The 22,266-nt window shown below is 33.8% G+C and overlaps 3 protein-coding genes across 4 annotated transcripts; all 3 read right to left on the reverse strand.

Moving 5' to 3' along the window:
* Window positions 1-468: 468 nt before the first annotated feature.
* On the reverse strand, window positions 469-4,774 carry LOC103500502 (indole-3-glycerol phosphate synthase, chloroplastic). Its single transcript, XM_008463817.3, has 10 exons — window positions 4,359-4,774; window positions 3,886-4,146; window positions 3,417-3,593; window positions 2,042-2,116; window positions 1,885-1,929; window positions 1,647-1,811; window positions 1,406-1,484; window positions 1,020-1,102; window positions 817-885; window positions 469-738 (listed from the first exon to the last, which is right to left on the reverse strand). Exons 1-10 carry the CDS (start codon window positions 4,557-4,559, stop codon window positions 655-657), a joined length of 1,239 nt encoding a protein of 412 aa, XP_008462039.1. The 5' UTR covers window positions 4,560-4,774; the 3' UTR covers window positions 469-654.
* A 1,820-nt stretch (window positions 4,775-6,594) lies between these two features.
* LOC103500503 (ribulose-1,5 bisphosphate carboxylase/oxygenase large subunit N-methyltransferase, chloroplastic) lies at window positions 6,595-11,905 on the reverse strand. The gene is made up of 12 exons (XM_008463818.3): window positions 11,431-11,905; window positions 10,582-10,745; window positions 10,405-10,488; window positions 10,195-10,252; window positions 9,429-9,482; window positions 9,046-9,117; window positions 8,881-8,961; window positions 8,409-8,581; window positions 8,049-8,151; window positions 7,830-7,961; window positions 7,530-7,652; window positions 6,595-6,986 (listed from the first exon to the last, which is right to left on the reverse strand). The coding sequence occupies exons 1-12, from the start codon at window positions 11,791-11,793 to the stop codon at window positions 6,900-6,902; spliced, it is 1,494 nt and encodes a 497-aa protein (XP_008462040.1). The 5' UTR covers window positions 11,794-11,905; the 3' UTR covers window positions 6,595-6,899.
* Window positions 11,906-13,721: 1,816 nt separating this feature from the next.
* Window positions 13,722-20,058, reverse strand: LOC103500501 (long chain acyl-CoA synthetase 8). Of its 2 annotated transcripts, none has more exons than XM_008463814.3 (12): window positions 19,904-20,058; window positions 18,584-19,147; window positions 18,383-18,463; window positions 18,002-18,274; window positions 16,840-16,971; window positions 16,599-16,772; window positions 16,283-16,512; window positions 15,927-16,044; window positions 15,301-15,432; window positions 15,095-15,229; window positions 14,798-15,004; window positions 13,722-14,111 (listed from the first exon to the last, which is right to left on the reverse strand). In XM_008463814.3, exons 2-12 carry the CDS (start codon window positions 19,133-19,135, stop codon window positions 13,947-13,949), a joined length of 2,199 nt encoding a protein of 732 aa, XP_008462036.1. In that variant the 5' UTR covers window positions 19,136-19,147; window positions 19,904-20,058; the 3' UTR covers window positions 13,722-13,946. The 2 variants fall into 2 exon arrangements, with proteins under 2 accessions (XP_008462036.1, XP_016902818.1); XM_017047329.1 differs by lacking the exon at window positions 19,904-20,058 and adding an exon at window positions 19,769-19,846.
* Between the last annotated feature and the right edge of the window lie 2,208 nt (window positions 20,059-22,266).

The following is a 22,266-nucleotide window of genomic DNA, read 5'->3' on the forward strand; positions in this document are numbered from 1 at the left end:
ATCATATGTTTACATTATCATAGACCACCAACTATATCTATGAGTTTTTTTTTTTTTTTTTTTTTTTTTTTTAACAAAAAACAATCAAACGGTTTTTAAAAACCATGTTTTTATTTTAATCTTTAGTTTGTATCATATGAGAGTAAAAATATCAAAACAAACCATTGTCCATAAGGGTTCCCTTTCACTACTCTTGCTATCTAACTCTTTACTTCATCTTGCTCTCAGTTCTCTTTCATTATTGAGAGAGTAAATAGCAAGATTCAAGAGTGGAGTCAACAAGCAAGCAGAATAAGGTGATTTCAGTAATTTCCGCTAATGATTGTGCAAGCAAAAGGTAGAAATAAAAATAACTTAGATTTTAAAAGTGGAACAGATTTCATTTTGGGCACAAATTTTGGTTCAACCTACAACTACCTCTATATTTATGCATAAAATTAAAATCCATCAAAGAGAGAGAACCTGATGTGGTATCCTACAACATTTATTGTATTAATGCATAACGCATGCTTTATTTTTCCATTTTGGAAGGCAGGACAATCCAGACTCTATTTGATCACTTACAGCTTGAAATACCATATAGGTAAATAAAATTAGAGCCGAATGGGGGCAACCAACATATTGAAAATACAACAGTTTCAATTTTCTTCAAGCTTAAACAGAGATGTCTTTACCAAAAAGTCCGGTTATTCCCTTCGTTGGGTCGCTCTGTTTCACAATTGACTCGCCAACCAGAACCTGCAGAAACCAACATTAAACAACTCAAAATTCCATGTCATGCAACAATGGAAGCCATTAAACCAAATATGAGCTTACAGCTTTAACACCAGCTTCTTGCACATAAGCAATATCATCAGGAGTGAACAGCCCGGATTCTCCCACTATCTGAACAATCCTCGCAACAATCAAGTGAATATCAGATAATGTAAAAGTTCGGTGTGTTTTTCTCATAAAAGAAGATGGAAAGATAAGTTTGTTGAGAAGTTGTTGAACAGCAGAAAAGTCCACTTGATACTTACGAGAACATTCTTCTCGCGGATCTTTTGTCCACGCTCTCCTTCAAGAAGCTTTTTGGTGTTGCTGATATCGACCTCGAATGTTTCTGCAAGTTATTGATTCATGCACACGCATGTAAGCAATATAACTTTCAATGGGAACTTTCGTTGGTGTATTGGTGAAATAGGAGCGCTTCAGAAGCAAGGAACAGACAATTGCTCGTGTTTCAAAATGCTATAACTACTTAAAAGCTAGGGCTGTTAAAATGTAGGGAATATGATGTCATAATAAAAGATATCAAGTTAAAGAAGAGAGTAGCGATGCAGTTTGGTTTAACAGAACACAATATATTGATCAATGGAGAAATGAGGCAAATATAAACAACGTAACAAAAGTAGTCAGCCATTACCAAGATTTCGATTGTTGATGCCAATAAGCTCGATGCCTTCAATTGCAAGCATACGATCCATTTCCTTCTCGTCGTGAACCTACAGATAAAGTAAAAGGTAAAAGACATGTATAGCTTCTTTAAATATTGTACAATAGTGGTAAGCAACATCTATCTGCGCAAAACACCATCCTATTCAGCTAAGATGAGAAGACTGGAGAGTTTTCTAGAATGTAGTGCAAGACATAATGTGTACACAAACCTCAACAAGGGGGGTCAAACCGACCATCTTGCAGATTTTCACCATATATTTAATGTCAAGATCAGGCAAAACAGCAGCAATCAAAAGAATGGCATCGGCACCTTTGGATCGGGCATAGTAGATCTGCCATGCATCAACCACAAATTCTTTGCACAAGAGAGGGCACTGCATATGTTTCCCACTTTTAGAAGTACAATTCACATACCAATATATAAAATTATGATTAAATAAGACAAACCTTCACTCCGGCATTCCTTATCTTCTCCAGATTCTCAAAGCTTCCCTAATCCCCAAAACAACAGATGTAAAACTCAGGTACTAAAAGAAAATGAATAAAAAGACAAACACCATCCGAGAGATTGAAAGAAAGACAGAGCTCCTAAAATGTTCTTCACCTGAAAAAACTTTTCATCTGTGAGAACGCTAAGGCATGCTGCTCCACCTTTCTCATACGCTTGGGCAATCTCAACCTATCATCATTTATCAAATTTACAAAAGATAAAACGATTATTTTGATGCAAGAGTAACAGGTTGAAACATAAATGCTACGCTTAACACGTAGTTGAATTTGGATTATACTAAATAAAAAGCTTGAATTTCCTAGTGTTGTTTTACAACTGAAGTTTTAGGCATGTACATACCAATGGCAGTTCCTTGTTTGATGCACTTAATTTTCTTTTATTGTCCGTTAGTGTTTGTGCCAGCTCATGCCTACCTTGAGTGATCTCATGGGACATCTTGCCTAGCCCTATAACATTTGGGTGTCAAGGGTAGACATCATGAATTGAATCCATTCCCTCTAAAACTTTTGTTATACCCTTTTTATAAGAACAACTTTTATCGAGAATAAATGAAAGATTTATTGCCCCTTTTGACCTTTGATGCACTTAATGGACCCGCTAAACAAATTGCTACCATTCCTAGGGTCGGGGAAGACCCTGTATCAAGTTTATTCTTCCCCACTCCATTCATGACTTGATAAAACTGAGCATTGGAAATAAACACCAAGCACAGGAAAGCAACCCCATTATTTACAAAAAAAAAAACTACGTGCTAGCACAAAAGGTTTAGGTAAGGCAAAGCAACAATGCAAGCACTATGCATATGGTTTACGTACATTCAAGAGATCTTATTACTAGGCATTTGAGTTCAAGCCCTTTTATATGTAGTTAGGTACTAGGCACCTCTAGCATGGGCTGGTTTCCATTTTTTAGTGCCGATGAATCTTTTGTCTAGTTTTCTTTCGTTTCTTCTCAATGAAAGTTTAGTTTCCCAAGAGAAAAAATATAAATATTAATACTTAAGTGGTGTTTGGCTCATAGGTGATGTACTCATGTTCATCTAACTTGGGTTAAGAAACCTAACTTACACTTGCTAATGAATTTATTTATCCCATGCTATAGAGTTGTTAATTTCACATGTTACAAGAACTCATGTCTAATAAACCAACACTCATGAGTCATGAAACCTACTCTTCATATTATATGCTAACTTTTAGGAATCATAGCACCTACTAAATACAAGTTCCACGAACCTAGGTTTTTATAACCTATTTCTTTTACAAACCAAACAAAGGTTACAGAAACTCGTACATCTTAAGCCTAAAAATCCTCTAAGCACACAAACCTAGGGCTTTATAACCTTTTTGTTTTAACAATTCAAGCAAATTTTGGTAATATGAAAGAGGGATTTTCTGCTATAGTTACTGCGTCAAAACTGTGTAGAGATTTATGAAATGTGACTACAAAATAAACAGTCAAAGGGACTCACAGGATCAAAATCCTCTCTTAGAACTCCTCTGCTAGGAGAAGCCTTTTTCACTTCAGCGATCAAACCAGGCAAATTAGTTCTAAGGTAGGCAGCTTTGAGAGCTCCAAGGAAATCTCTAGCAGGAGGGGCCCTCTCAAGATCCTTTTTCAACGCAAAGAGAGGCCTTCTTTCTTTCATCTGGAAACATACAGAAACCAAAGAACAATATTAGCCAATAGACAACATCCTAAAGTATGGGAATGCAGATAAACCAAAAGTCCTTAAACACCATTGACCCAACAACTTAAGATGACAAGTGAAATCATATCTAATATTATTACATTGCAAGTTTTGAAACACACTCAACACGGGACCTCCTCGACCATCTACTCTGATAGAATCTTAAATTATCTATTGACCCAACAACTTTAAGCTAATGGAGGATGTCAGATTTGATATTATATCATCTAACAGTCTACATAATGTTTACCTGTGAAACTTCCTTGTCCTTGTACCATATGATCTCCTCCAAAATATTCCTAGGAGTGTTCCCTTCATTCTGTAATCTGAACTGAAAGGGTCCAACATAATGCAATGGCGGTCCAGTGGGCGGCCTGCGACGAATCCTAATGCCTTGACTTGCTGCCACTTCATCTTGGAACATCCCCACTTCCCATTCCTTCACTTTCAAAGCATTTTCTTCTGATTCAGTAACTGGGGAAGCCGCAGCTGACCCAGTCTCTGACTCTATCTGAAAAAACGAGTAGTATATATACTAATTACAAAATAACTCTCCAAATATCGACCATTCAAATCAATATACGAGAAAACGAAATCTACCCAGATGGGCAAAATGCAGATTAAGCACAGAGAATCAACGAATACACGAACTACACAGAAAATACCTCAACCCCAGCAAAAAAGTCTCCAAATTGGAATAACATAGAAGTCGAAGATCAAAACCTGTTGAGCTCGGATGGGAGTGGACATGGGAGAAGAAGAAGAAGAAGAAGAAGAGGCAAGAGTGATTGAATTCCTCAAAAAAGAGTCCATTGAAGGCCCGAGATTCAACCGTCTGGAAAGAAACTTTGACCTGCGAGTGGAAGAGGAGACGGGTTGAAAGGAAACGTTGGGAATTGTTGTGAGGGAAGCGAGACCCTCCATTGTCGTCCAAAACTTGAGCTCCTTTGAAAGCCCTGCTTTCGTGAAGCAATCGATTTTATAGATATTGGAGAATTGGGGAATTAACACCAAAATTTAAAACAAAACAAAAAAAGGGTCAAAATCATTTTGAAAGTTATAAGAAAAAAGGAACAAATTTGTGGAAGTTTTTGCTGTTGGGACTTGGAGCCAGAAGAAGGTTGCAACATAAATCTCCCTCCCTATTTTATAAATGGTCTCATATTTTTGTTTTTATGTTTAAAAAAAAACCCTTGTTGAGTGTAATATATTAGGTAAAGAAATTGTTCGTTTCGTATGTTTCATGTCAATTGAATTATGTTTGTTAGAAATTTAAAATGTAAGTATCGATATCTTTTATGTGTTTGAAGAGAATTAAGGTAAAAAATATGTTTGGACCCATTCTCAAAATTTATAATTTAAAAAATAAATCGTTTGAAAAGAAAATTGAATGTTTGTAAATAGTTTTTCAAGGATATTTTAATTAGTCTTTAGAAAAATGAATTTTTTTTGGAGTACATTTCAACTTAATTAAATAAACTATCAATTGATTTAATAAATGTTTCTACTGAAAAGGGAAAGTTTTGAAAAGATGTTTTTAGGTTGTTTTGTGAGAAAAATGAGCAAAAGTTTAAAGCTAATTGTCATCCTCTTAACATTTAAAACATGTGGACTTTTTTTCTTAGGGTAAAAAGTAGTTTATGGTGGTTCACTAAATCTATATGTAACCATTCCGTCATAATTCAATTAATTTAAGTAACTAATTTCAATCAATAAGTTAGATGTTTGATATACCTCACCTTCATATTATTGAATTACAAAGTATTTGTGTATGTACGAGATTCTATTTTTCATACTTCCAAATTAAATCAAACTCTTGTCGTAATAGTATCATTTTGAAACCATTTCAAAAGTTGTAATAGTACATTTCAAAACTCTTGGTGAAATATAACTCATTATAACGTTGGACAAAATTTAGGATTCAAAACAATGTAATATTAACCTAGAATGAGAATTGAGGCTTACATACCATTATACTGTTTCAAATCATTATCACCTTTATTCCTTGTCTCGACTTTCATCTTTTAACGGATTTCTACTCAACTTAAGAATAATATTGCAACCAATGGAACAAACGTAACAACTTATGTTTTCACAAACTTTGCTTAAATTTTGTTCTACAGCTTGGTTTTGTTTTGTTTAATCAGCAGCGAAACAAAACTCAATTGGTTTGTTTACCCAAAAAAACACAATTGGGTTAAATTACTTGTTGAATGCATACAAATGTAACATAGTTCAATTTGTTTTAATTATTGTTTAAAGATAGCTTAAATCACATTGTCAACCTAGTTGGCACCATCATTACGCCCTTTTTAATTTTGGTTACCAATTTAATTTTTTAAAAAAGGTAAGTTCGAGTGATACTCACTTCCAACTTGAAAATTAAAGTTTCTTTTTGACAATACATGGAGTGGGAAGGAAGATCGAAAGTTCGATCTCGAGGTTGATAATACAAATATTATATCATTAGCTATGCTCCTTAAAGTTTCATACTCCCACATATGTCCATATCAAATTTTGTTTTAATGATATATTAAAGAGACCAAAAAAATAAAAACATTTGTAAAATTTCTAATAAATTACAAATTTGGTCCTTCTGCTATGGAGAACATTAGAATTTACTCATCGAGATTCTAGACATTATAATTTAAACCTTATGGTTTGATAAAACCTTATAAGTAGTCCATATGATTTGATAAACTACAATACTATTTAGGACAGTTTTAGCAAACTATAAGAATTAAATTCTAATTGCATATCGTAAAAGCTAAAATCTAACTTTCTCCAAACCAGTAGACCAAATATATAATTTAACGTAAAAATATTAATAAAACTAAGGTAATCAAAAATCAAAAGGCATGAAAAAGATCGATCAACTATGAGATGTTCTCCAGCTGAGAAGTTCTGAAAAACAGCTTCAGTACATTAGAATGTAACAAAATAACAAAATGAAATAAAATTTGTGTTGAATCAAAAGCTACTGAAATCCATTAATTTTCTCTCGAGAATGTTTAAAACTAATCCAACAAAATACATAACTTACAATATGAAGATGTATCAAGAGGTGGTGGTAGGGAGTGGGGAAGTTCTTTTGCATTTTTCACTTTGTTCACCACACAACTCTAAACAGAACCTTTGATGCTATATAGACCAGACTCTTTGATTCTCAAGTAGAAAACTAACTGTGGCAGCCACGGCAAGTGGGCAAGGCTCCGGCGGGTGTTTTGTAAGGTTTAGGACTAGCACGTTCGATTTGTGAACCAATCATTTGAAAAGTTTCCCAAACCCTCTGAACAGTTTTAGAGCTCTCAATTCACCACTTCTTAAGTCTCTCAATCTTCTTCTCAGAATCTGAAAAGTTGTAATATTGAATAAACAGTAAATAAGAGGTTCTAACCTTTAAGATTTACCTAGCAAATAATAGTCACGAGCCACTTAACTTAGCTCGATAAATATATATATGAAATTTGTATTTGTCTTCTCACTATTTCTTTTTTACGGTCTTACATTTTTTTGAATTCTTAGCCAAATTCTAAAAATACAAGTATTTACGGAAAAGATGAAAAACTCACCAAGAATTGTGAAGAAACGAGTATAATGTTCAAAAAACAAAATGATCATCAGACAAGCCTACCTTTCGACGAGTCTACCTTTCTTAGTTTTCAAATTTTGATTTGATTTTTTAAAACAATGCTCAAAAGTAAATAGCAAAACAAAGGAACTTATTCATGAAAAAAATAGTGTTTGTAAGGTTTTCTAAAAAATATCAAACATAAAAAATCAAACAGTTATCAAATATAGTCTTATGTTCACAGCAACGACCAGAAAATGCGAAAAGTTTGTCATTTTCATGAAGAATAAGAAAGCTGGAAATATGAGATCATCTGGACTTACATATTGGCTTCGAAAAAGTATCCTTCGTTCGCTAGTGCACAAGTCTACTGCCAGCTGTTTCAAAAATACTCTACGGTTGAGTTGTTTTGGCAACGTCACATCCAAATCCATGGATCCACTTGCCTGCAAAGATAAGGTCAGAAATGTGAATTTTTAAGCTTTCTAGTATCATGTAATCTTCAAAAAATCAATATTGACTTCTATTATGAACCAGTATGGCAAGAATCAGAGGTTCATTGTTCAGTTCGAGTTGTCAATGTCCACTAAAATAGTAGAATCAGCACATTCTTTATCCGTTACCTGTAAAAATTTGTTATATTTTGATATGCTAGTTTCACAGCTATCTAATATGAACTGCATCGCTTCCTCCTCTATATCAGGGTAACTTAAATCCTTTTTTGCTGTTGATTTATTGGATGTTGCAGCAGCCATCTGGTAGCAATACACAGATACACATTGAGAAAGATATTGCTTAACGCAGTTCAAGAACATAAGGATAAAAGAGGTAGTGAACCAAACCTCGTCAAACTGATTGCTCAAACTTGGCGGACTAACAGCTAAATAAGCAAATGCTTTCAATTCTAAAGGCCAGCCAGTGATTTGGATAGGAAAACACTGGGATCTGCCATGAAAATTTAGCTGGCACGATCAACAAAATAACAAGATATTTAACAAGAGAAACAGGGTTGGGAGGAACTAATCCATATGTGATTAGTTTACCACTAATTATTAAGATTTGCATCAGAAATTAAAGATGAATATTTATGAAGGAAGATGAGATGATATCTTCCTTTAATTTGGAAAATGGAAGTCATAAAAATGTTCATTGAATTAATTCCCGATAAATGGTGAAGAACTCATAAATTTCTTCATACTCACGCCCTTAATCCATGCTTTTTCAGTGCTTCCAACTTCTCCTTATAACATTTATCAGATTTTTTTAGGGAGAGTAACAACTCAACAGAATCGCTAGGATTGCTTCCCTCCTTTGGAACAAAGCCATATGACAACAACAACTCCCCATTAGATTTCTTGCCATATGAAATGAACACCTGCAGTGAGCAGTGATTGAAGTAAACACGATGCATAAGAATACAATTTTTGTGGTTGACATAAATTTCGTCTATCTGGGAAAAGTTCCTTTTTGGAAGCGTGAAGTGAAAAAAAGTTTCTGATCCTTCTTTCTACCATTTATGGCACTTGCCAATATGTTTCATCATGGACTTAAGATCCAATATGATTTGCAAGTTCAAAATAGTTTCATTTTTTTTAATTCAAGTTCCCAAGAAATTTAAGTTTTATATTATTCCATCAGATTCATCCATGATGAAAATTTTAAATGTTCTTTTACCTGCTCACCTGGTTGGTATGCTCGATCTGTTGTAAAGACAACACCTTGGGATGCTTTATCATAATCCAAAAAAGTTTCCACCTGAGCCAGCATTCATAGTTGCAAGAGTTAAATTTCAATCCTGCATCTCAACTCACAGCTTTAGAAAAATACCAATCAACGTACTTCACAGTTATGATTCAGCATATCAGCCCAGGGAACCAATGCAACCTTTCCATCCATAGAGGGTAACCGAACCTGGGCTTGAGAAAAATGTAATCTTGTCAGCATTCAAATTACATATGAACACTTGTTCCCAGATTTATGATGGACAAAAAATATATATATAAAGAAAAGGGGCAGCAAAGTTAGATGTTAAAAAGTAAAATAAAATAGAAGTTAAGGCTTTTACAGTTTCAATAGATGAAATTTGACAGTGAACTTACATATGGTTGCAAGTGCAACCAAGTTTTTTCTAAAATTAATCCTTAATAATATAGTTTTATGCCTTGATCTCTATTAAGCATACCACATACTTTACAGCATAGTATTTGATTAAATGAACTTACCAAGCGGGAGAAAAGAATCCCAAACGACCACTTGAAAGTTTCAATATTGAATACCTGAAAATCAAATATCCAGGAAGAATATAGTTACCTTTCATTTTTCAAGAAAACAAGAGTTGAGTAAATTGGGGTTTGCTCAAGGACTAGAAAGTATGTACATTATTGTATGGCAACCAAAACTATAAATTTGCAATTTTCTCTAAAATGTAGCAAATGAAATTGAATAATGTAGATATAATTATTAAATGGCTAAACCAGGTCCCCCGGAACTAAATGTTAAGTTAAAAAGAACTGTACTGTAATGTGCTTTTAAATGTGCTTTTAAAAGAGGCCTGTCTTTGTTTAAAAAAAATGTGCTTAAAGTTGATCAAGAACTTGTTGGTTCTTTTGGTTGATCAAAACTCTTCTCAAGAGAATAGATATTTTAATAGACAAACATGAGCTGAAAACAAGTTTACTGGTGTAGTGTGAGGCTTTATTTTTGCAACTAGCTAAGAGTTAAAGTAGTGAGTCGTCAGCTCGTTTGATTGTTATAACGTTCTCCACTTCTCCCCTCAATTGAAGAAGACAATCATTTCATAAAAATTTAGATTTGGTTTACACCATTTGCTCTTCAATACCAAAACCTAAGTGAATAGATGAACACAATGGTGTTTTAGCAGAGTTAACACGAGTTGGACAAAAAGAGGTCGAACATATTCCAGTGTGAATAAAGTAAAGTTATAAAATGATAGTGGGAAAACTTCTTGGAGAACAAAGAACTTAATACCTCCTCGGGGAATAATTCGGGATGTTTAGAAAATACCCTGACTCTCAAATCATTGTATCTGCACCAGAAATCACAGAGTACAATTTATTATTTAGTGAACAACAGAATGATGTACTATGGGAATATAGGCTACTGATTGAAAATTCTAGCGTTCATAGCTGTTTAACTAAATTTAATAGGAAAATAAGCAAAGAGAAAATGCGGCCTTACGTTCCTACAACATTTGTGATCCTTTCTATTGCCCTTTCTCTGATCTCTGATGCTTCTAGATATCGATCTAGCTCTTCACGTGTCCTGAAATGGTAAAAGAGAGGCTACACCGGTAAGGACTAGGTATAAAGTCCAGGCACACAAAAGATAAAGTTACTTGACCATAAAGCTACTGACCAATACAAAAGTGAATAAGGTTGCCGGGGTAAGGCCGATATATAGTTGCTCCATCTTGATGATTTCATTAGACTTGCTTCGCTTATCAAGTAGGTTGCAATAAGTGGCCAATCTGGTACTGAATTACGTTTTAACACCTCCCCAGCCTCAGGGCAGCTCCACTCCTAACATAGAAAACAATGTGACATGCTGAAATTGGGAAGGCATTTGCTTGTGTAGCATTTTTTGTTGTTCCTATTGGAAGAAGGTGGAAAAGGCTACATTGTTGGTTTATAAGCTTAGATGATAATGGAAATGGAAATGAATAACCATAACCCTGAAGTTAAGTTGCAAAGGTAACGCTTGCACACTCCCCACCAAAGAAGTCAAATTACAAGCCTAGTTCACGTAAAAATCATTCCTGTAGTTTACTCCAACCACTCCCAAATTGCAACGTGGTTAGTCCAAGGGCAATTGGCCTTTCTTTTTCTTTTTATGAGAAACAATTTTCGTTGATGTATGAAATTTACAAAAGAAGGGAATCATAAAAAAATGGTTTTCCAGTGCACATTTCTAATTTTGTTCCTCTATTGCTCCTTCAAAGAGGAGGATCGATTCAACTGCCCACTTTCCATTCAAATACAACTACTCATAACTTTAATAAATAAATAAATAAATAAAAAGAAGCTAAACTTAGACACGATTTGTCGTCATACAACCAACACCATAATCAGGTAACAAATGAAAACGACTTAAGCAAAATTTACCAAACAGTTTGCTGACTACTAAAACATTTCCAAATGGGTACCTTTAAGTAACAATTGGTGCAAAATTCTGACATTTCATGAACTCCCAATGAAGAAAACTTACCGATTCTGCAGAGATAACGAGAGAAGGCGGCACAAACAGTAACTTCTCCCCTTTCCTAACATTCTTCAAAGCCACAAGCCCTCTCTCTCCAACATCCACTCTCTGAATCGACATCTTCTGGTCAGGTAAGCCAGACTCCGACAACCATTTCTGAAGAGCAGAAGCATTCTCCAAGGAATCGATGTCGCAACCCCATGGAATGGGGCCGGTCGCTGCCACTCTGGCAGTGTCAGTGGTGGATACGGAGCAGTTGATTGAATGTCTGCGAAAAGTTGCAGCGTGGGGCTTGGTTGAATGAGTGTATTGAAGTGGACGAAAGTTGGGAACAAGGGAAGAATTGAAAACCCTTGAAGCTTCAGCCATGGCTGAGCTCGAAGACGAGAGAGATGGGAAAGAAACCTTATCTGAAGAAGAGAAGTCGATAAAAAGATGTTGGTCGTTTTTTAACGGTTGTGGTATCGCGCCACAATTTAATTTTGTGTTTATAAAATTGGTTTTCTTTCTCTCTTTTAAATCTTGACATTGATGAAAATTAACATTTTGCTTAGATCATAGGACACTTGTTTTCCTTTCCATTGTAATTTTCATTTGCAACATTACATGTTTAAGTTAGTGTATTCAGAGTTTTATGAAGAATATAGTTTTCCAAAATTACAAAAAGAGTTTTCCAAAATATTACAATAGATTGTTTTGTTTGTTATCGAAAAGGAAAATTGTAATCGAAATAAATATCTCGATTAAAGTTGTTATCAAAACCAAAAGCATAAGCACACACATATTAAATATAAGCACACACATATTAAATATATGAGGTTAGCGAATTCACATTATCTTCCTAATACAGTTTTATTCACCCTGGTGCCTAAGTTTCAAGAGTAATTATGTTCCAAGATAAAACAATATAACCGTTCTTCTAGAAGTACGTATAGAAGATCAACGAACTTTAAACTTTTGTGGATGTATCAAACTTTAACAATTTTGAAAAATGGGAAAGAAATACTTCTGAAAAAGGTAAAGGATTATGGAGAAAATGTTTTTTACACAAATTGAAAAGAGTACTTAATTTGAAGAGTTATTCGTAATCATTGAAATAGTTAAGTGTTTTCTTTAATTGATTATTTTCATTATTCATACGAGAATATTTATATTTCATTCCATCAAAAGTTTCTATTATTTCACAACTAGAAGCGTATACCTAATATCTAACGCGACAATGCCTGTGACTTCGAAAACATTTTAGTTTCCATTGGTATTTTGGCTTTTAGACAACTTAAAAGTATTATCATAAATCTCATCTTATCTCATTCTCTAAATTTACCTAAAACGTTTATGTGTTCTAATTTTATTTTATAGTATATAATCTTATACAATAAACTAAAAAGAATTGAAAATTTACTAATTTAAAGATTAAAGTTGCAAATATAACAATCAAACTCAAAATAAAACAACTATAACGAAACACATACATGTCCTATAAATATAGTCAAATTTAGATTTAGCCTTAAAAGGTTATCAATAAACCTCAATAATAGAATTTATTACAAGTGTTCCACAAACTTAATTATTAATTCTCGAACCACTATTCATTCTAATTACCTTTCATAAATCTAAAAATATGAAATAAAAATAAATCTCAAAACTAGACTTAATTAAATTGATTTATGTGAAGTTTAGTAAAAACAATAATAGTAATCTTGAGGATAAATGCTCAACAATAATAGTAATTCTGAGGATAGATGCTCCTTTTGCTCTAAATTATACTTTTTTTAGTGCTAAGTTTTGAATATACTTCATTTGATCTATGGATACTTGAAATACAATACTTTTACACGGTTTCTAAAATTTGGATTTTTTACCGTTTTCGATTTCTCCTTAATATCTTTATGTTTCACCTTCGAATGTTTACCAATAATTTTTTTTGTTATTCGACACAACCTTCTAGATAATTAATATAAAATAATTATGACGGACAAATTTCACGATACATTTATTAAATTTTGTTGAGAGATTATTACAAAATGTTGTTTCTATTGCTTGTTGTAGCAAATAATTGAACATCTACTATTTTTCTTTTTAAGTTTTTCAAATATAACAAAATACTTTGAAATCATTTGAAATCATTTTTTTTTCTAATATCTAATATCTAATGAGGTCTTAATTTCAATTCATATAAGGTCTTAATTTCAATTCATATAGAGTTTTGATATCAAATTTGATAATCTATAAACTTCTAAAATGTCCACTTTGTGCAAATGACAAATGAGAAGGAAAATAATAGAACCACACCACAATAAAAATGAAAAGCTCCATCTCTCTATTTCTAACCCTGTTTATCTAGACGATGCAGAATATATATTACAATCTACTTATTCATGTCTATCATATTATATATACAAACCAGACAAAGATATTATTTTTCTATATTTACACTAATTTCAGCAAGGAGTAATGCTATTCATTAAGTACGTGGAGATCCATGTGATGTGTACTAAAGTGAAAAGTTTGGCAGTATTTAATTACTTGTATAGCTGCTGGAGTTGATCCTTGAATTTAGCCTTCACTTGTTCCCTTTTTATCTTTAAAGCAGCAGTAACCAACCCTGATTCTGGGGTCCATGGATCTGGTGCCAGTATTATTTTTTCAGGAATTTCGAACTTTTGTAACTTTGCATCTTTCCCTACCTGTAAAGTAATTGAAAATATTACTCTATTCACAAGTGGGATTTCATTCATTGTGTTAGTAGCTGCAGCTATTTAGTTTTGTATGATTTCTTCATATAATGGAGTTAAAAAGCTTTGTAAATTAGGGCTATTCCCTTTCAACTTCTTGCAACGGTTTTCATCTAAAAAGAGTTCAAATCTTAGTCAAATTCTAAAAACAAAACTACTATTTTAATAAAACTTTGGTTTGGTACAATTCATTTGATTATCAAATTAATCTTGCTAATAAACAATGGAAAGACATGGCCTGCCATCCTAATTGCTTCATCCCTCAATGCTGATTCTATTTCTTCAGTTCAAATATGGGAGGACTTTACCAATTGAATTATACAATCTATCTATATAAATTAGAAGATAGGTCAGTGCAATCGGTTAGATAAATATGGGGTGTTTCATCTCAAACCTAATCGAGAATCGAGAATCGAGAATGAAAGATGTATCGGGTTATGAGACCTTTTCATTCTTAGATGTCAAATTCGGATCACAGTATATTATTTTGGTTAGGACGAGAAGATTGACCCATATATTTTTATAAAAAGTGGGGTTTCATATCAAAACCCATCTATATTTCTAGAGTCTTTCAGATTGCATCAGACTGTTTCTATAACTTTTCTGCCTTTCAATAGATAAGAGTAGGATTTGCAAACCTTGGAAAGGGATCTCTGAACCTCACTAATACTTTCACCATTTTCACATAGCTGAGAAAACTCCCCATAGTTGATGCCAGCTTCTTTGGCCCACTCCTCAAGGGCTGGACGCAAAGGGACAACAACTGCTACACAATAATTGTGAAATGGGTCTGCATATACCATAACATTATCCACGTACTTGCTTGATAGTAGGGCAGCCTCGGCCTATATACACAGACGAAGATCTTAAATCTTAAAAATCTCTAATGGTATGTTAGCAGCAAAATTTTTATTGAAGTTTTTTTAAAACCTCACCTTTCCTAAGGATATATATTCTCCATGCTGAAGTTTAACGATATCCTTTTTCCTGTCAATGATCTCTAGGCATCCATCGGGATGAAATGCTCCAATATCTCCAGTGTAAAACCAGCGGGTGCCTTTCTCGTCATCCTGTTGTAAAGCATAAAAATGGGACCTACTGCAGAATTTGAAATCTATTGGAAATCTGGTAAGAAAATTACCTTATAGACCTCGTTAGTTTTTTCAGGGTTCTTGAAGTAACCAACAGCAACGCTAGTGCCCCCAATAACAATCTCTCCTCTTGGCATTGGTATGTCAGTCGTCCTATAGCCACCTTCTTCCCAAGAAACGAGCTATGACAAATGTTAAATTATCAATATAATGTTTACATTAGTTGATTTAAGATGGACTAAGAGGAGGAGGTCCTGTGTCTTTTGAATCCCCATGGTGTCATTTCCTCTAAAATTAGTATTGATAGGCACTTGTTGAAGCTCAAATTTTTAGGTTCTGTGATGATTTTTTTCTTTTAAATGATTATTACAATCCTTGAGGGTGGAACGATTTGAGCCATGATTTCTCAAGGCCACAGAGATATCTTAACTGCTGAGCTAAGTTTATGTTTAGCTCAAGTTGGTAGTTCAATGGTAATTTAATAGACTACAAATAATTGATCTTTGTGCATCCCATGATATATCTCTTTCATTTTCCACCATGAATATGTAGCAACAAAGCATTATTTTTCCGCGGATGAACTTCTAAGAGTTCGGTAACTTAATTTCACCCTACTAAAGAAGGGTAGAGAGAACAACAAATTTATTACTTCATTTGAAATAAAATCCTGGCGTACCTTAATGAAGCAACAAGGAAGCGGAGGCCCAACACGTCCCACACTTGTGTCATCCCATTCGGAAAAGGCAGCTCCAGCAAATGTTTCTGTCAAGCCATACCCTTGACCAATTGTCGACCTGTTAAAGATGTTTGATTACAGAATTACGTTGAAACAAATACATACAATCTAAACAAGTGATTAATTTTACACAAGCCACATTTTGATTATTACAAAAGAATGGACTGGTTAGATAGCCTGGTAAATGATAACCATAAGTAAAGCTTCCAAATCGAAACGATAATTTGCACTAATGATGTACCAATATTTGAGAGGAAAGGAGTCGAAGTTATTGAAACTAATTAAAATACCATTACCCCATGCAAATGTTGAAAAAGCGTAGCGACTCTCCTGATAGAGGAGCCCCACCACAAAGCATGAACCGAAGACGTCCTCCAAGTACTGATCGTATGTTTCTGAAGATTAGGACATTCCAAAACAATCTTTCAAGTCCCCAAGCTCCAAGCCAGCTTCCCTCCAAACCTGCCAATTGGCGATTATATGCAATGTGGAAGAGTTTCTTCACTAAGCCTCCCTTCTCTTCAACCTAGTTGTGGCATAATTGAAAATTAACAAATATCCTCAACTTTCATGTACTCTAATTACTCAGAAATGAATTTTTCCATCTACAACCTTCTTCAAAACTCCATCTCGAACACGATCTAAGATAGCTGGAACTGCAGTCATGATTGTTGGTTTTAAAACAGAAACATCTCCCTTTGTTCCTTTCTTTATCTTACTTGAAGTGTCTGTCATTGTTAATGGCGAACCATAACCCATTGCCAATCCTGCAGAGAGTATAACAGCCTGGACAACAACAATTTAGTAAAGACACTTAAAACTATATTGTAAACTAATGCAAACATGATGATACCTCAGCTGCCAGTTCTAGAACATGGGCAAGGGGCAAGTACGCCAAGTATACATCATCACTGTTAAGTTTTGGAATAACTGTCGTGACACCTGCAACGGTGGCTACAATATTGCCATGACTGATCATAACCCCCTATTATACAACACACATGTTAGGGCTCATTTATGAGATACAAACACACTGATTTTATAAATTTGGAATGACAAAAAGAATAGACGAAAAGAATCCGCTTACAAAGAAAAAGAGAAAAAGAAAAGAGAGAAAATATAGCATGTCTAGTCCCTGTCAATATGGTATTTCTGTTATAGGGGCTTCATATGAAGGCAAAGAGTTTGAGTACAATCAAGATTAGCAACATCGTCAAATAATGAATTTATTCCAACACCAAAGACCTTTAATATCATCCTTAAGAACAAATTACCACGATCCAGTAACTTAAGCTTCTAAGAGTGGTAATTTAACAGCGTACGAGCATGACATTACGAGTTCAAATCTCACGATGTTCCAAGATGAGAAGCAACACGTTGATTCAAGAAAATTCCAAACACAATGAATAACCTAGATTAATTTCATATAATCAGGGGTATTGGACTAAACTGACACCTAAACCAATTCCACAAGACAACCATACGATCCTTCTAATATTTTGATGGGAAAACTGTAAGGTATTCCCTTCTATGTATTAATATTAAAAAAAAAAAGAACTGTCCTAAGGCGATATAAAATGTCTCCGAGCTAATTCAAGAGGGTTGGAAATCTCTCTCTTCCACTCTTTACAAAATCCACTCACAAAAGGCATAAAACCTCACAATACTATTTCTTTAACATATTTGTCCAGCCCACATTCCTTCTTACATAATCTTCGCAGTTCCCTCCATTCTAATTCTTCTAACTAACCTGTTAAGGCTCCATTTCCTTTCTTACCCTTTTTAGCATTATTGGGGCCCTAACAGAAACTCATGCAATATTCAAGTACCATGGTTTGAACCTATGATTAAAGGCATTTGAGCTTACATGTCCCTTTGACTACTATGGTACCATGGTGGCTGATGAATTGAACGTGGCCAAACTTAGAGTTCTGGGAAAGTACTACTTTGTCACAAATTTAAAAGCCCAAAATTTACCAAGAAAATACAAAATAATCAGACTAATGGGAATATACCTTTGGAAAACCTGTACTGCCACTCGTATACATCACAACAGCAATACTGTGACTGGAAGGTAAGCTTGGAACAACAGGATTTTCCATACCAAGTTTGATGACTTCAGAGAAGGATATCACCTTCCATTTGCTCGTATTTTCAGAGCTTATAAAATCAGTTTCGTATCCGGCATCTTCAAAATAAATAATGTTTACAACAGTTGTTAAACTTGAACTTATTTCCATAAGATTCCTCAATTGCTTTGAATTGCAAATTAGAGTAGATACTTCGGTCTGTAAAGGAGTAAAGTACTCTCGTTTAATAATTGTAGTTACAACAAAGAAGTCCATTCTACAGCGAAAATAACTGAACAATGCAACAAAGAAGATTATTTGACAAACCTCGTTGAGAGAGTGGATTAGGGCTTCCTCGCCAAGAGAAGCATATATTGTCACCACAGTAATGTCCTGCCTAATGCATCCCTGAAAGATATCAACTTTATTTCTGAATTGGTCTAAAAGTAGAACATATAATTAAAGACTAACGCTTAAACCAAGTGCAAGTTCTAGAGAAAAAATGTTGAAGCACAATAATAAGATAACCTGAAAGGCAACAAACCACTCAGCACAAGTTTCTGCATAAATGGCAACACGACTATCAACATCATGGCCAATCCCAACAAGCCCGGATGCAAAGTTGCAAGCACGATCAAACACTTCTCCATACGTCTGCCATTCATATTCACCTAAGTTCAGCTTTTCGAACTTTCTACCATCACTAGTAGTGACAAATTCCTTGGAAATTAATTTTCTTGTTCCAAGAAATTTATTTTGAGCATGCTTTCGACATGATTGCTCAAACAATGCCGCCATGGTTGTGGCCCCTTTCCAAGGAACTTGAGAAAGTTCAGTCACCCGAGCATTACGCACTGCATAACCTGGATCACCACCGACATCGACAGGAATTCCTCTTCGTTTCCGCCTTTTCTTCACCAAAAAGACACTCGGAAGTAGTATTGCTATGAGAATCCCAATAAAAATTGTTCCAACAATCCCTACTATGCCATAGCCTCTCCAAACTAACGAGTAATCTCCAGCATGTAGATTTTCTATGATTTTAGAATTCCGTATACTTTCTATGGACTCCCCCGTCATGAATGTATGTCCCTACAAATTTATAGTTAGTGAAATACTCATTTCTCAAATCACAGCAGAGTAAAAATAAAAACGTATACATCAGAATCCCCGGTTTATCTCTACAATTATACCAAGAAAACGGCATAGGCAAAACAACGGCTCAAAATTCATGACGAAAACAGCTTCACAGCAATGAAAAAGATCGAGGGCACAACTCAATAAATCATTCAAGCGACGACCCAATCTCGGTTATCTTCAATTGCCAGATGAAATGGCAAACGAGTAAAATACAGAAAATAGGGGGAAAAACAGTGAAGAAAACACGACATATGGAAAATTTTATATGATTAATAGAAGAAAACAGAGGACGCTGAACATTTGAACTTCGTTTTGAAATTATAAGAAACAGTAAAAGATCACGACCGTAGATTAAAGCTACTATACCCTAAACAAGAATAGCATACGAAAAATACAGTATTGATCACAAACTGAGCATGTTGGAACTTCATATCACATCACAACTCTGCTTTTTGACTAAATAATCTACAAGATCGCCACAAAACAAAGAAAAACTCAATCCATTAGTTCATCGAACTAAATCAAAAGAAACTCGAGAACGAAAAAAAAAACGAAATTATACAAACAGTGAACCTTGAAGCAGAGGTCAAAAAGAGGTGATGGCGGTGCTGTGCTTCTATAGCAATAAGAAACCATGAAAACGAACGGAAAATGAAAGAAAACATAAAAGTATACTGTAATTGAGAGCTGATAAGGAAGACGAATTACTCTGAGTTTCGAAGACGAAGCTATCAACCGCCGGGAGCAGCTTCGAAGGTGGTTGTCGGAGGCCGGTGAATTCCGACTTGCAGAGATGAAATGGGCGGGAGGGTGAAAAGATTACGAAAAAGCCCCCACTCGGCGTAGCGTTTTAAAGGGTTAGTTTGAGGGTAATATTGGCATCCAAATAATGAGCTTTTATATAAAAAATACTGCCACGTACCATCTTAAATCAAGCGTGCGCCACGTGCCCATGGGAAGGGTGACGCAAAATTAATCAGCACGTGCCGCTAATGCTTTTAGGTGGAGCCCTTTGGTTGGCTCTTGCGAGGGATCAACCCGTAGTGGTTGCATACACACTTCTTAATTTGTTTCTTAAATTTGTGTTGATCTTTTAAAAAAGTACAAATTTCATAATTTGGTTTTGAAGTTTTTATTTCTTTAAAATATTAAAATTTTCTAGTTGGAACTTTTAATTTAATTTGAAGAAAATTAAATGAATTTATTTGAAGCGGAGAATAACATGATCTTTAAAAAAAATGTGCATCAATTTGGTGCTTGCCACGCAATCCAATATCTAAGTGAAAAGAATGTATGGAAGCAAAAGAGAGTTTGATAGTTTGACTCAAGGTATCTTGTATGAAGATTAATAATGCATTCACGGAGAAAGTTACCTTGGGGTGTCTTTTAGGGTTTTCAAGTCGCCTAAGATAATTAGATAATCAACTAGGTTAAATGTGTACACTTTGTGTTCGGCTAGGGTCGACCTCGTGTAAGCATTTGGATCATAAATTGGCCTTATTGGGTTAGGATATCCATAAAACATGCACTGTGGGAATTTAACAAGGTCATCCTCGACCTCAACTGAGGTTGCTAGTTTGGTTGGACCTAAGCCTACCCTCATTTACTAAATCAACTTTGATCTTTAGTTGGCTTGAATATCTTGTGATACAAGATCACTCATAACAAGATGACTTTTCTATTTTAAATTTACTTTATCTGGAAACAACAGAAAATGTTAACTTTTTAGTCTCCGAGTTTTAAATGATATGTATATTTGGTTCTGAGATTCTAAGATATACTTCTTTAACCCTTGAGTTTTAAAAAATTGGTGTAAGAGGTGGTTTTTTTTAAAAAAAATAATTATATAATATTTAGATTAGAAAAAAATAGTTTTAGATAATGCGATTTTTATAAATTAATATTTTAATTTAAAATATTGTATAACTTTTTAAAATAAAAAGTATAAAGTTATTTTGAGGTGCTATCTGCACCTATTTTGAAAAACTAAAATAGATACCGATTGAAAACTCAAAAACCAATGGAGTCTATTCCTATAAATCTATGAACTAAAAAAGTAAAACTTAAGGATGCGTTTGGGAGAAGAGTTGAGTTATGGAAGAGTTAGTGTTATGATAAATAGTTTTATCATAACCCTTGTTTGGGGGAAGAGTTTAGAAACGTAGTTGTATGATAGGAGGGTGTTTGGAGTAAAGATTGCGTGGAAAATGTTATGATAGTGTTATGAATAAGATGTGTCTGGGGAAAGGGTTATGTAGGGAGATTTATGAGGATTTTATGATAAGATATGTTTGGGAAAAGAGTTATGTAAGTAGTGATGATATTTTTTTTCTAAAATATATAATATAGATTCAAAACACAAATTTCATAATTTTATTTTATTAAATAATCTTATTTTTCTTAAAATCACTTGTCTTAATTTTTTTAATTACCACATTATTGACGTTAATTCAAGAGGAATATCTTTTTTATTGATGTTATACATTTATATTCACTAAGTTAGTCCATAAATTTCAAAACGTTACAATCTCATTATTGAAAATGAAATTTGTATATATTTTGTTTTAATTTAATCTCTCTCATTTACTTTTTTAATCTAAATTTTTCATTAAATTCTCAATATCACTTGTTAAATTCAACTTTAGTTTTTTTTTTATAATATATATAATTGAAATAATAATTCACAACTTCACTCTTTGCATTTTCTCCCAAATTACTTTCGTCAACAAAATTAACAATTATGTATTTGTTATTAAATAATTGTGAGATGGTTTAGTAAACTAATTCTATAGCCATTTTCAAACAATTTTGTAAACAAAATGAACAAAAAAAAAAACTGAATGAATCAAAATTTGTTTACACAAAGAAAAGCTGAAAAGGACAATTAAGAATTTTATTAAATAAAAACTTACTTAAAATACTAATAAACATATTGTTAAGAAAGGTCATTTTGAATAGATTAGCGTAAATTAACTAATAATTCTACACACCCATTACAAAAAATTGATGAAATATAGTAAAGGAAGAGAGAGAGTGAATGAATAGTGTGAAAAGGATTTGCGAAGATTATG

Source organism: Cucumis melo, chromosome 1 (genome assembly GCF_025177605.1).
Source record: "Cucumis melo cultivar AY chromosome 1, USDA_Cmelo_AY_1.0, whole genome shotgun sequence".
Lineage (NCBI taxonomy): Eukaryota > Viridiplantae > Streptophyta > Magnoliopsida > Cucurbitales > Cucurbitaceae > Cucumis > Cucumis melo.